Source organism: Symphalangus syndactylus, chromosome 5 (assembly GCF_028878055.3).
Source record: "Symphalangus syndactylus isolate Jambi chromosome 5, NHGRI_mSymSyn1-v2.1_pri, whole genome shotgun sequence".
NCBI lineage: Eukaryota > Metazoa > Chordata > Mammalia > Primates > Hylobatidae > Symphalangus > Symphalangus syndactylus.
The window spans coordinates 67818220-67832144 of record NC_072427.2 but is presented as its reverse complement, the minus strand read 5'-3'; the positions used below and the strand labels follow the sequence as shown (position 1 = coordinate 67832144).

The window sequence follows — 13925 nt, the reverse complement described above, 5'->3', positions numbered from 1 at the left end:
ATTGGCAAATGCCGTTGGAAATGCAGATCCTGCCTGTAGGACCAGAGGAATCTGGCTTGATAGATGAAGTAGCCGCCACTTGAGCAATGTTCAGGAAATTAGTGTCTTAGAAAAGTCTGTGAACTTAGAGAGAAGGATCTGTTGAGAAGTGGAGGTGACAGTTTCTCTCGCCCACACCTGTCCCTCTTCCCCATTTTCAGGGCCATCCTCCTGTTTCTCACCTTCATTTCCACTCACCCAGAATTCTGCTGGAGCCGCCTATGTGGCTTTCCCACCTACAGCCTCTCTTCTGCCTGCCCAAATTACTCATTCCAACCATAGCTCTCACTGTCTCTCATTGGTTCACAGCCTTCGGATCTGCACTGCATGTGGGGTTCTTGGTTTAAAGTAGTGGCTGGTAGCTCTGGTCACTCTGGCTGGTCCATGCCTTCATTGACCTCTGCGCCTTTTGTCAGACAGATTGCACCTAGAATCACCCCCCTTTGCTCCCTGCCTTACCTTGATGAATCTAAGTCCTATGACTCCTTTAGATGGACCCTTTTCCAAAAAGGTTTCTGGGTTTTTTTCCCCCTCCTAGAATTCACTTCTTCCTCCTCTAATGTATTACATTAAAAAAAATCTGTACTTCACTGTATCCAGTCAATTATAATTGTGTCTATATCTCTCCATGTCCTCTAGTTGACTGTTGTTCTCCCAGGCCTTAGCTCTGGGCCTGTGGAGCCTAGCAGGATGCTTCAGTAAGTATTAAATAAGGGAGTGGCCACAGGGCACACTCTTCTCCTCTCACTTTCTGACCCCCCACACCCACCCACCCTCAACTCAGGGTTAATGGGGATGTGCCCACCCTCAGGGGATGGAGGTAAATCTGTGGACCCTTTCTGGGGAGGACACTAACTCTCTCAGCTCCAGTGTTCGTGTGGCTGGCAACCCCAGCCTCACTCTGCCTCCTCCTCCTCATGTTTCCTCCAAACTCCAGCTTTCCTTTGCCATTTCTACCCCATCTCAGCTGATTAGTCAGAGTCAGGGGTGATCATGGTGTGGCATTGCTGGGAAATTCACTTCAATACTGCTATAGCCTTTGTAGCTACAACTGGACCCACCCTTGTCTCTCCATCATGAAGACTTCCCTTGATGGCTCTATGTGAAACATAGGTTTGAGAGGAACCTCTTTACTTCATATTTGTTACTAACAAAAACAACATTTTAAAAAATGAAACATTGTTTCATACAAATAGGAGGGTGACTGTTTTCTATTCTATTCTGGGTCAGGGAAATAGGTGGTGAGCCAGGAAGCAGATGGATTCCTGGGGACTATGGAAGAATAGAAGATCCTGAACACAGATCTGGCAAAAGATTCTTGCCCCTCAAGCATATGATGCCCTTAGTTCTCTAGAGCCTGTATCTGACCATTAGAACTACTACCAGCAGCAGTCCCTGCCTCAGCTGTAGGGACCAGTGGCTTAGGGCTCAGAGACTGCCAACTGCATAGAGGGGAATACGTTCCTGGTATCCCAAGTCAGAACCCTGAATGAGTTTGCCCATAGAAACAGTATTACACATGGTTGTAAAGGTCTACAGTATTGATGCTTTATCTCAACCACTTAAAAAAGTTATAAAAGGCTTTTAGTGGGTTGGCCTATGAAGCTATTCTCCATTTATAAAATTACTTCAATAGGCAAAACGGTGTTCAGAATTCCATACTAACTTCCCAGGACTTTAGGAACACAGCTAAGGTGGAGTATGAATGCCTTTAATATCTTTAGAACTGTAGGTTCAGTTTTCATCATGTGCATATTGACTCTATATTATATACTACTTTGTATTTTCTTAGGCAGTCATCAAGTGCCTGCTATGACTTTTACTACCATGATGGAAGCATGTGCCAAGGAGAACTGTTCACCCACAATTCCAGCTTCAAATACAGGTTTGTAGAAAGGACTCTGGGTCAGTATGAACTTCATGTCTCTGAAGTTTTATTTGGTAAATATTATTACCTCTTAGGGAGTTGCTCTACAAATTTCATGATGGATTTATATAGAAGAATAGAGAGTAAAAGAACAAAGATGATTTGAACTGGAGAAAAGATTCCCACATTGGTCATTTTGTACCCCTCTCCTGTTCCTTATATTGTTTTATTCAGGAGGATTTAGCACATTTACCCTGTGGTATGTGCTGCTGAAGATTCTATTACCATATTGCAAACTACACTAAGTGAGTCCCTTTTAGCTGTGTAGCCTTTAACACAGGATCGGGAAGAGCATGGGCTTATAACTCAAAAGACTCGGTAATAATCCTGGACTTGACGCTCTCTAGCTCTATGTCTTGGACGAGTTATGAAAATTTCCTGGACTTTGTTCCGATGACTTCCCTGCCTATCTGTCTCTCTCTAGAGAGAGAATGAGAATGAAACTCCCTGCCTCCACAGGATCAAATGGAACCATACATATAAAAATAATTTTTTAAACTCTGAATTGATCTCATAGGATGTGGCAGGCTGGAAACTATGGCATGTGTCATATATAATAAACTGTAGAAGAAATTAGTGACCTGTTTCCTGAAGCAGCAAAGATTTAGGGAGTGTATGTCTTCAAATATCTTAAGGGTTGTCATATACAAACAGGAGCAGATTTAGTAGGAGTTGATGTGTTGTATCTACAGAGGGCAAAGTTAGACTTAGGACAGATAAGGGAAGAAAGAGTTGAGCATAGTGTAAGTGTGGAGTTCCCCAGTTTCCATCTGGGACCACACTGTTTGTCTGGTCGTAATGATAGTGCTTTCTTTCCTAAACGGCCTTTTCCTTGAGATGTTGGACTATTGCTTGAGCAGTAATGAATAGACCCTTCTACTGACTAAGTATTTTATGCTTCTTGACCTAAAGAGAGAATTAAGCACATGAATACGTTCCATCCAGTGTCCCAGCAGCCATAGGCACTGTGGACAGCTGTCACCAGCACTTCTCTCCCCTGCCGCCTGCTCTCCCAGTCAAGGCTAACAATAAGAACCAGCTCATTCTTGACTCATATAGCATTATTGTGCTCTGCAGTTTCTAAAATCCTGTTATTTGCATCCTCCAATCTAAACACCTCCAATTTCTTCAGCCTTCCTCACATACTGTAACAGTGACTACTGCCATTATACTCCAGGGCAAGCAGTTGAAAGGTGCTGTCTTATTCTGGATACTGGAGTTTAGAACCACATCACACTCTTGACCTATATTTGGCTGACTCTTGGCTAAAATGCCATTCTTCACTGGTTCAGCTGTCATGTCATAAACAGCCACCCTGTTCTCATATAATTAGGAGTTTGGGATTTCAAATAGAAGCCCATGCATTTTTTTCTATATATTTCTGCCAGCCCATAATCCCAGGTTGTCGCAATTTCACCAGTGAATAGATAGGTCTTTGCCCAGATGATCTCAGGTCCCTTCCAGTTCTAATGTGCCATGAGCCTCATGATGTCTGTATGGATCCTGATTCTGTCAAGCAATATATTTTTTCTCCTTCATGTCCTCAAGTTTGATACACCCTTGAACAGAGGATGGCAAACTATGTCCCATGGGAAAATATGACTTGCTCTAGTTTTATACAGCCCTTGAGCTAAGAATGGTTGTAATTTTTTTTTTCAAGAAAAACATGTGATGGAAACTGTTTGTAAGCCTAAGATAGTTGCCATCTGGCTACAGAATTTTTTTTTTTTTTTTTGCCAACGTCTGTTCTAGAAGATTTCCATTGAAGGTGCCAGAAATGCATAAGACAGCAATGCAGTGCTAAGCACTAGAACATGCTCTCACATAGACACGGTTGCATTTTGTGCAATTCTTCAGTTGCGTAGAAATTCCTCTTAAAGAAACTGTTAATATCATTCAGCCCATGTTCCTCTATCTTTTTCAAAGGATATCATGAGACTCTTTATCAAAGACTTTTTGCCAAAGCCCAGATACATGATGTCTGCTACATTTCTAATTTGAGGTTAGTCTGAACGTGTACTGAATGCACTGATAGTGTGGGTTAGTCCTAACTCACACTGTCTCTTTAGTGATCCACTTTAGTATCTTGTCTTGGTGTCAAACAGCATTTTTCAGCAGCTTGCAGAGTCTGTCACAGTCTCAAATTCGGGTCTACAGGTGTCCCTCATTTTCCATCATTATCCATGACTTTTTAAAAAATCACTTTTTAAAAAGAGATATGTTGAAAACTTGGACATAGTTGAAATAGCCTGGTAAAATTAAATGACTCTTGGGATCTCTTTGGCCACCTCAAAGTTCAGATTATTGTCATCAGTATTTATTTCTCTTTTAATTCAACATTTTCCCCTTAAAAGAGTATGAAAAATAATATGTTAAAAAGTTTATTATTAACACAAATATTTTATCTTAACAACATGGTTCCAAGTATCAGTGGCCCTATGCTTGCATTGGTCTTCTATCTCTGCATATTTCTTTAATATTGTTTCCTTTATTTTAAAGCAAATATACTTTAACTTGGTTTGATTTCAAGAAAAAATATTGCTTTGCTAGTGAACCAGCAACAAAGCTAGTACTTGTTGTTCCAGAGTGTACAAAGAGGGCTGACTCAGTGGGCCCAGAAGAGGATCTGAGTCTCACCCACAGCGTGGTAGCCAGGGCTCCCAAGGCACAGAGAGAGAGAACTGCCAGGGCCACTCTCCTAGAATGAGGTCTTCCAGGTCATTCATAGTGTGAGACTCTCCCAGGATGGTTGGCTGCCCAGCTCTGTGTAATCCTGTAAATGTTAGGCTTTATACAACTCCCCAGGCATGATTGTTGATGCTCAACCAAATGGTCTATTGTAATTATTTCATGCGTTATTACTATTGTGACATTTTGATCTTAAAATTTAAAAAGTAAATATTTTTAGAAAACGGGAGAGTAGTTAAGTCTATTCAGTACAAACCTTGATGATGAGGATGATAATATAGTAAAAGCCTTGTGTATTCATTCCCTCATTCATTTTTTCACATAGTTATATTTGTTGAGCCCCTACTCTTGGCCAATCACCATGCTAGCTGTTGAGGACACAGTGTTGAATAAACAAACATGATTCTTGACTTTATAAAACTTATAGTAAGGGAAACATAAAAAGTTATAAGATAAGGTGAGTATTACTAACAGTGCTATGACTGATCATCACAATAGAGATTGGCTGTTGGGAGATTAGACAGAGAGACCTTTCTAAGAGGAATTACTTAAGTTGAGACTTGGAGGATGAGAAGGAGCTAGTCAGGCCAAGAGGAGGGAGAAGTGTGTTCTGGGCACATGGAACATCTGAGAGTGAACGCCCTGAGACATGTTCAAGGACCTGGAGAAAGCCTACTCATTTCGGGTACTGTGCTGAGCACATTGTGTGCATTATGTCACTTCATTATCACAACAACCGTGTGAGATAGATAGATACTACTAGTTATCCTTACATTTTCGGTAAGGACCCTAAGGAAAGAGGCATTAAATAGGTTGCCAAGATCACAGCTAGTCAGTCAATGTATATCAACATAGATTTCAAAGCCTATATTCCAATCTTCTGTCTTATCGCCTCTTAATTAAAGGATCACTATAAATTATTGCTTCCCTAACCAAAATTTGAGATTATTTCATTTCACTGAGTATGTTTGGATAGATTTTCTTTAAGCCTTTCTTTATACCTACTAAAGACAATTTCTTGAATATAAATATTCTCTATTATGTATTTATGAACTGGAGTTGATTTTGTCCCCACCCCTACCCCAACCCCCCAGGGACATCTGACAATGTCTAGAGACATGTCTGGTTGTCATAACTGGGATGGGGTGCTACTGGCATCTAGTGGGTAGAGGACAGGGATGCTAGTAAGCATCCCACATTGCACAGGACAGTCCACAACAAAGAATCATCTAGCCCAAAATATTAATAATGTTAAGCTTGATAAACTGTTCTGTTTGGATGTTATTCATGACTCTGAATACAAACTCTTATAAAAGGCTTCCCAGGAAAACCTCTATAACCTGCACTTCACCTAATATATTACACAAAGAACATCATTTCTCCTTCCTATGAACAAATGGTGACTTCTTCCTCCCAGGCACATTGGGGGAAAGTCTCCATCTTTTAGGCTGCAGCAGAGCTAGGAGTTGGGGGAAGAGGTAGAGATGATTTTGTAAGGATAGCTGCCAGAGTAGGGAGGAAAGCAAGGATTCCATCTGGAGAGTGGAGGAGTTTCATCTCTGGAGGTGTGTCACAGATACTGCTGGAAGCCAGAGATGGTGGCAATAGCTTTTCACAATTAGGGAGTATTCCTACATCAGTAATAAAAATACAGGAATGCCTGTATTAATCTACTCTTTCTTCCATACACTTTTTGTATTTGACATTGTAAGTGATAAAATTTATCTGTTTGAAAATGTTATGGATTCGATCTGCTAGCCTTTGCCACTTTTAAATTTTGACTGCATGTAGTTAACTGCAAAAGTAGAGTGAAAGCTAGAACCTGGGGTTTGTTGTGCAGCATGTGTCACTTAAATTAAAAAATAACTTCTATGTCTAAGACCAGGATTAAATTTTAACTTGCAAACCCTAGTGTGCATCCGTGACAGCCTTAGTTTGTTACCCTGTGGACAGCAGGTCCACATTACAAAAGGTGCAGACATACACAGTAGCTTAATAACAAGCCTCACGGTGACTAGGAGGCAGAGTGGCCAGCTCCCTCAGAGGGCTCCTGTGGATGCAGGGAAGGTCATTGTCCCAGCGCCAGAAAATTCACACAGTAACTGGCAACCAACTGTGTTTAAAAAAAAAAAAAAAAAAACTTCATATTTCATTTGCTGCAGACCTCCCTGGTTCCTGAACAAAACTATTCACCTTAAAAAAATCAAGGCCTTTTTGCAACAATTTACAAAATACAGTTACAATCATTTTATAAGTAAAAATCATTCGAATGTACAGAAAAAAGGACAGAGTTCACAGACACTTAACATTTATGAATAATTCAAATTTAATATGTTTGGATATTTTACTTTAATAGAAAAGATTGATGAATACCAGAAGCCAGTCAGCCTTAATGCATTCTACATTTTGACTTCCCACTGGGTCCCCAGTGTTTTAAATTTTTTTTCTCGTTAAAAATTTTTATTTCTTATTATTTATTTATTTTTCCAGCAGTACTGACATTTTGGATCTAGTTGAAATTTTTAAAATCAGCATTTCCACCAATGAATTGATTACAATTAAACCTTAAGACTAACAGGCAAGAGGTTTTTTTTTTTATTTCTTCCCTTCTTTCGTTTTTTTTTGAGATGGAGTCTCGCTCTGTCATCCAGGCTGGAGTGCAATGGCACGATCTCAGCTCATTGCAATCTCCACTTCCCGGGTTCAAGTGATTCTCCTGCCTTAGCCTCCTGAGTAGCTGGGATTACAGGCATGCGCCACCACACCTGGCTAATTTTTGTATTTTTAGTAGAGAAGATGTTTCACCATGTTGGCCAGGCTGGTTTTGAACTCCTGACCTCAGGTGTTCCACCCACAAGAGGTGTTCATTTGCACTCATACTTTCAAACGTGTGTCAGTGACAATCCCTTGTCACTGAGAAACCATAACAAACACTGAATAATTTAATTATTAAAGCAGAAATATGACATTATTGAATACCGTTATTCAAGTATGGCCAATATTTTTTTAAAATTTATAGATTAACACCTCAGATTAGAGGGAACTATTTCAGAGCCACTAAAATATGTTTATATTCCTTCCCTCATATAAAACATTTTATTTGCATTATAAATTAAGAAAAAAATACTGTATTTTACTAGTCAACTGAAAATGAGGATTATTTAACCTCATAGAATTCAAGATTAGAATTTGTTTATTGTTTTAAAACCAAAACTTTTCATGAGATTTAACCACCATCTCTCAGTAGTGATAATTATGATAGCTAGAATGTATTGGGTCCTAACTATACGCCAAGCACTGTTCTAAGTTCTTCATAGGTATATATTTAGTTCTTTTAAATGTCTCCACATTAAAAGTCTATTTTCACTAAATCTTTCCTTTTGTTTGTAAGCAACATGTTCTCTCCCTCCTCGTCCTTCTTCTTCTTTCTTCTTCTTCTTCTTTTTTTTTTTTTTTTTGAGACACAGTTTTGCTCTTGTTGCCCAGGCCAGAGTGCAATGGCATGATCTCGGCTCACTGCAACCTCCGCCTCCCGGGTTCAAGTGATTCTCCTGCCTCAGCCTCCTGAGTAGCTGGGATTACAGGCTTGCGCCACCATGCTCAGCTAATTTTTGTATTTTTAGTAGAGACAGTGTTTCACCATGTTGGCCAGGCTGATCTTGAACTCCTGACCTCAGGTAGTCTGCCTGCCTCAGCCTCCCAAAGTGCTGGGATTACAGGCATAAGCCACTGCACCTGGCCCTCTCCCTTCTTTTATAACTATCCCTGTGTTTGTCATTACTTCCTGGCCACCATCAACTGGACCATTGTTCTTACACCTGAAATCTTTTCCTTGTCATCATCTGTTCTCTCTTTGTCTTTCTACACACATCTTAGGTCCTAATTCAACCTTCCTCTGGGTTTTCTTATTCCCTGAAACTTGTATCCTACTAGTCTGCTTCCTTCAGTACCAAATTTCCCTATAAAACAGTTGACCAACCCTCTCTCCTTTAATTTCTGCACTGCTTTTTCTCTACTATTTGCCTTCTTCCTACTGTTTCCTGATGACCCTATTGTTTAATCCAGTGACCATTTTTTTGCTTCTCATTGCCTTTGACTATTCTGCAATTTTGACATCTTTAAAATTATTGTCTTCCTTAATTTGGATCACAGTATCCTCTGAACTTTCTTGTCCTCTCTGACTTTTAAAAATGTTTTATTGTCTTCTCATTCTATAAACATACAAATCATCTGAGATGCTTTCCTTGCCTTCATCAAAACACCCTACATCCAGTTCTTCCTTCTAAATGGTCTATTTCTATGGTCTAATGGGATGATCCTTTTCCTAAGTCACCCATGGCTGGGAGGCCTCAGAGTTGTATTTAATGCTGCCTTCCGCCTTCTGCCTACAGTTCTGTCAGCTTCCTGTCATTCATCCTTTGCCTCTTCTCTCCCATTACCCTGGTTGAGGCTCATAGAACATCATGTCTGAATTATTGCAACTGCCTCCTAAGTGGTCTTTCCACCTCCAGTCATTCTTTCCTCTTCAATTCATCCAGTATATCACCACTAGACTATCTGTCAGAAATCACTGCCTTGAATATTTCCTCCCCTACCCCAATTCAGGCTTTCCATGATGCTCCATTACCCGCCCAATAAAATCCAAACTCCCTACAGCTTCACAGAGAGCTCCCAGTTTATCGCTCCAGCTTCGTCTTCCACTCCTCTCACCTGCATTTACTGGTTTATTTGCTGTTCATCGTACAAGCATACCTTTTTCTACCTCTGGGGCTTTCTGTCCCTGGCACGTGAGATGCCTTTCTACTCAAGTCTTAGTACATTGATGAGTCAAGGCAAACTCGATTCTACTACTTAATATAGAGTCTACATTAATTAGAGGGATGCCCCTCTAATTATCTGTGTACAGTTTCTCTCCCTATTTCTATCTCTTTGCATCACTGCTACTTCTGCATTTTTGTTTGTTTGCTTGCTTTTTTTAGAGACAGAGTCTCTCTGTCACCCAAGCTGGAGTGCAGTGGCGTGATTATTGCTCACAGCGGTCTCCAACTTTTGGGCTCACGTGACGCTCCCCCTTCAGCCTCCTGAGTAGCGGGGCCTACACACATGTACCACCATGCTTGGCTTCCACTTCTGTGTTTTTTACCACATGCTAATTTGTCTTGTACATGTTTTATCTTGTACTATTTCACCAACTGGCTGGACAGCCAACTTACCCTGTTGAAAGTCTTCCAGTGCCTCCCCCTAATTTCAAGATTAAATTTAAATTCTTCAGCTTGATATATGAGTCTCCTCATGACCTGGTACCCTCTTGCGTTTCTTCTCTCACCTCCCGCACCCTTCTGCATTTACCAAAGGCCCAATCATTCCCATCTTCCTGAGTTTCCCAAAACACCCCGCATGCTTTTGTGCCTGTTTGCCTTTGCTCATCCTGTGGTATCTGCTTGGAATGTCTTCCCTCATTGATTTTACTGGCCAATCATGACCCTCTTTCAAAATCCAACTCAGGTGATACCCCCTTCAGGATACTGAAGCCCCAATCTGTGAGATGTGCATCTGTTTTGCCTCCGCAGCATCCTGTGATACTGCACTGCCCTTGTTCAGCTGCTGACCCACCTTTCCTAGGGACCATAAATTTTCTACAGATGGGACACTTCCATCCTTCTCCCATATATTCCTAGCACCTCATCCAGCGGCTGTTGGAGTAGTGAAAGGAGGCAGGTGTGGCATGGGCAAGGCCAGCTGATTACACAGGTAACCACAAGGTGGCATTTACTAGATGAATTTACCATGACTCAGAGCCTGACTTTCAGGCTGGATGCCTGGGAACTTGGCTTACCATATTGAGAGTGGCTGTATCTCATGAAGGTAGTACCTTATTAACCGAGGGTATAGAGGCTTCTCTATAAAATCAGCATGCCTGTGTACTGATTATCTTGACCAGGATGATTGCTGGCATTGATCTGACTAGGGTGTTCTCCTCCCATTTACACGCCACACAGAAAACCAATTCATTATAGATTTTTCAGCCAATTCATTTTATTTCACAATGGCTAATCACATGAATTGTGTGTGGATTTTACTGAGCTCACCTCTTAGAGAACAAAGAATCTTATTTCCAAATTCTTGGAGAGGGGTAGAAGCCCTCTCCTGTAGCGTTTATGCGCTGATTAATCTGGCATTTACTAAGCCTTTAGCAAACACCTGTTGTGACATGACCAGGTAGTTCCTGAATGAATAAATGAAGGCAGATCATGACACTAGATAGATGGTAGTGATGGAAAGTCCAGTTGTGGCAAAGTAGCACGTAGACATGCTCCACATGACCTGATTATTGGAAAATGATTTTTCCCCTTAAAAGCTCCTTTTGCTCTCTTACACATTTCTGACTCTTTTTCCTGATATTCTTCTCAGCCATCATGTTGGCATCTACTGCCGTGTATGGGGGGACCTCACTAGCACATTCCAGACTGAGCTTCCCCCACCCTTGGTCTGGCTTCCTTGTCTGCACTGCTGCTCTGATTTCTCTCACCACAGACCCTACCTCTTCCCCATTTCTCCTTCCTCCAAAGGAGTTCTAGTTCTACTTTTTAAATCAGAATGTGCCTTGTACTCAGCGCTAAGGTAGTGACCAAGCACAGATTCTGCCGATGTCTCTGATGCTGCATTTTGCACTCGCACCTTCATCTCTGACTTCAGCCCTCCTCTCAAGGTGTATCCCAGCATGTTTTAAAAGGAAACAGCTCCAAAGAAAGTAAAAATATCAGGATCCCTTATCCATAGGATGTTAAAATAAAGTCAGCTCAGAAAAGGAAAATTAGCCTTTTCTTAACAAAGTATCAAAGGCACTGTAGGCATGAAGCACGTAGATAAAGATGTTGTCTTTATACTCATGCCTTGACGTGCACATTGTGGCTGCATAATCCCAAAATTTATCACCCCTGTGGTTCTTTAACCTTGTAGTGAGAAAAATACATTTCTGGTCATTTGCCAGTGTTAGGAATTTCTGATTCTAATATCCAACTTAGTATTAATTTTTCACTACTTTAAATGGCTAAGAAATTATGTTTCAAGTTGGATCCCAATACCTTTAAACAAAATAAGAATAGGAATTTTTCTGTCACATTATGTCTTTTTCTCTTTCCTTCTTTATCCCTAAATAGAATTTTTCACATAAATACATTGTGCTTCTAATCAAGAGCTCCAGGTTGGTCCTCAAGAAAGCTTAGACACTTAACCGCAATAATGAAATAATATCTGCCCCAATTTTTAAGCAACTATTGTGTGTATGCCAATCTCTGTGCAAAGTGTAATACTTTACATACCCTAAATTTTTTTTTTTTTTTTAAAGACAGAGTCTTGCTCTGTTACCCAGGCTGGAATGCAGTGGTGTGATCTTGGCTCACTGCAACCTCTACCTCCAGAGTTCAAGTGATTCTCCTGCCTCAGCTTCCCTAGTAGCTAGGATTACAGGCACACACCACCATGCCCGGCTAATTTTTGTATTTTTAGTAGAGATGGGGTTTCTCCATGTTGGCCAGGCTGGTCTCGAACTCCTGACCTCAAGTGATCCACCCGCCTCGGCTTCCCAAAGTGCTGGGATTACAGGCATGAGGCACCGCCCCAGGACCCCTAAATGTAATTCTTAAACAACCCTCTGAAGAGTATAACCCCCAAATGGCCCTCCCCATTTTACAGATGAGGATCCTAAGGTTCAGGAACTTGCCCGAGTCCCAGTGTGGGAACAGAGCAGAATTGGAAGCCAGGCAAGCTTCCTTGTTCACGCTCTTTCCCCTGTAGCCCTTTTGCCTCCTGGGTAACATGGCTGTGTTTCCAGGTTTTGCCACAATCTCTTCCTACCATAACAAGCACAACGAATGTGAGCCTTATGTTTTGTGCTTTTCGTCCTGTTATTTTCTACCTATAGAAGAAACAAAATATTTGAGGACATTATATATGTGGCTTCATCATTATATGTCAGTCATGTGCTGCCACATATGGAACAGATGCTGTGTGACTTCCAAAAGTTGTGTCAGGGCACAATTAGAAATAGCCCTTTGGAAGGAGGTAATAGTGTATTTTTTTTAATGTAAGTTTGCTACACTGTTTTTAATATTATATTCTTATACATTTGTATGTATCTTTTATTTTATGTATATTTAGGTATATTTATTTATTGTATGTATATTTACATACGTGTATACATAAATTTACATACTTATTTTATGTGTATGTATGTAATTTATTTATTGTATGTATATTCCATTTTATGTGTATTTTATTTTATATATTTTTACATAATTTTATATCATATATTTGTATGTGTTTTTATAGCTGATGAAGAGTATGAAGATGGAATTGAAAGGACCTGTGACACTCTCCTTATGTGCATTGTCACCGTGCTGAACCAGGGCCTCAGGAATGGCGGTGGCGTGGGGGATGTGCTAAGAAGGCCATCGAAAGATGTAAGCCAGAGTAAAAGTATTTTTTCAAGAAGCACATCTGTTTTTTAAACCTTTCTTCACAGCATTTATGATTTGGTTTTGGTTTTCGGGATAATATATTGTACCATTTGCTTTAAAAGTATAACCATGGCTGTTAAAGCCAATTAATTGTTTGCTAGGATTACGTAGAAACAGCTAATGTACTACAACTCTTTGTGTGTTCTTAGAGTGGTGAAATGTTTCCAAGTTTTTTGTGTATTGTATTACAGCAATGAAATCATGACTGCAAACTTTATATAGGAGTTGATTGTTACACAAATAACATAAACGAGGTTGCCTCTTGCCTATCAGGTTTCTTGAGCATGAAGATTTACTCTTTGCTTCTGCATAGGAATAGCCTCCATCATTTATCTCTGATAAATATAACATTTGAGCAAATTCTAACAGGATTTTATATCTTGAAATGGCAAAGTGGAAACACTTCTCACTAGCTGCAAAATGTCTAGTGCCAGGCCGGGAGCTTGAAGAATCTTCGCTCTGCTCCGGCCAGTGGTATCATATTGTCAAATCATCTAACCTCTTAACCTCAGGTTCCTCTTCTGTTAAAAAACTGGATTGCCTGGTCTCTAATTTGCATTTTAACACTGTTCATCAGGTAGAAATAAGAAGGAGCTGTATATACTTGACCCTGGATGGCCAAGAATAAAGCCTACTCCAGAAATTGACAAGTCGTTAGGTCCTCCTTAGCTCCCTAATCACTGACTTTGGGAATTGACATTTAACTACCTTTTCTGTAATGTCTGGGATAGGAGACCACTGTGCCGAAATGC

At 40.4% G+C, this 13925-nt stretch overlaps 1 protein-coding gene across 3 annotated transcripts in view; it reads left to right on the top strand.

The window, feature by feature from the left end:
• The window catches only part of ITPR2 (inositol 1,4,5-trisphosphate receptor type 2), a 506561-nt gene that overhangs the window by 428385 nt on the left and 64251 nt on the right, over positions 1-13925 (top strand). For all 3 annotated transcript variants that reach the window (XM_055280315.2, XM_055280317.2, XM_055280318.2), the window contains 2 exons: positions 1832-1924; positions 12986-13116. In XM_055280315.2, the coding sequence (XP_055136290.2) occupies positions 1832-1924; positions 12986-13116 (224 nt within the window). The remainder of the gene's footprint in view (positions 1-1831; positions 1925-12985; positions 13117-13925) is intronic.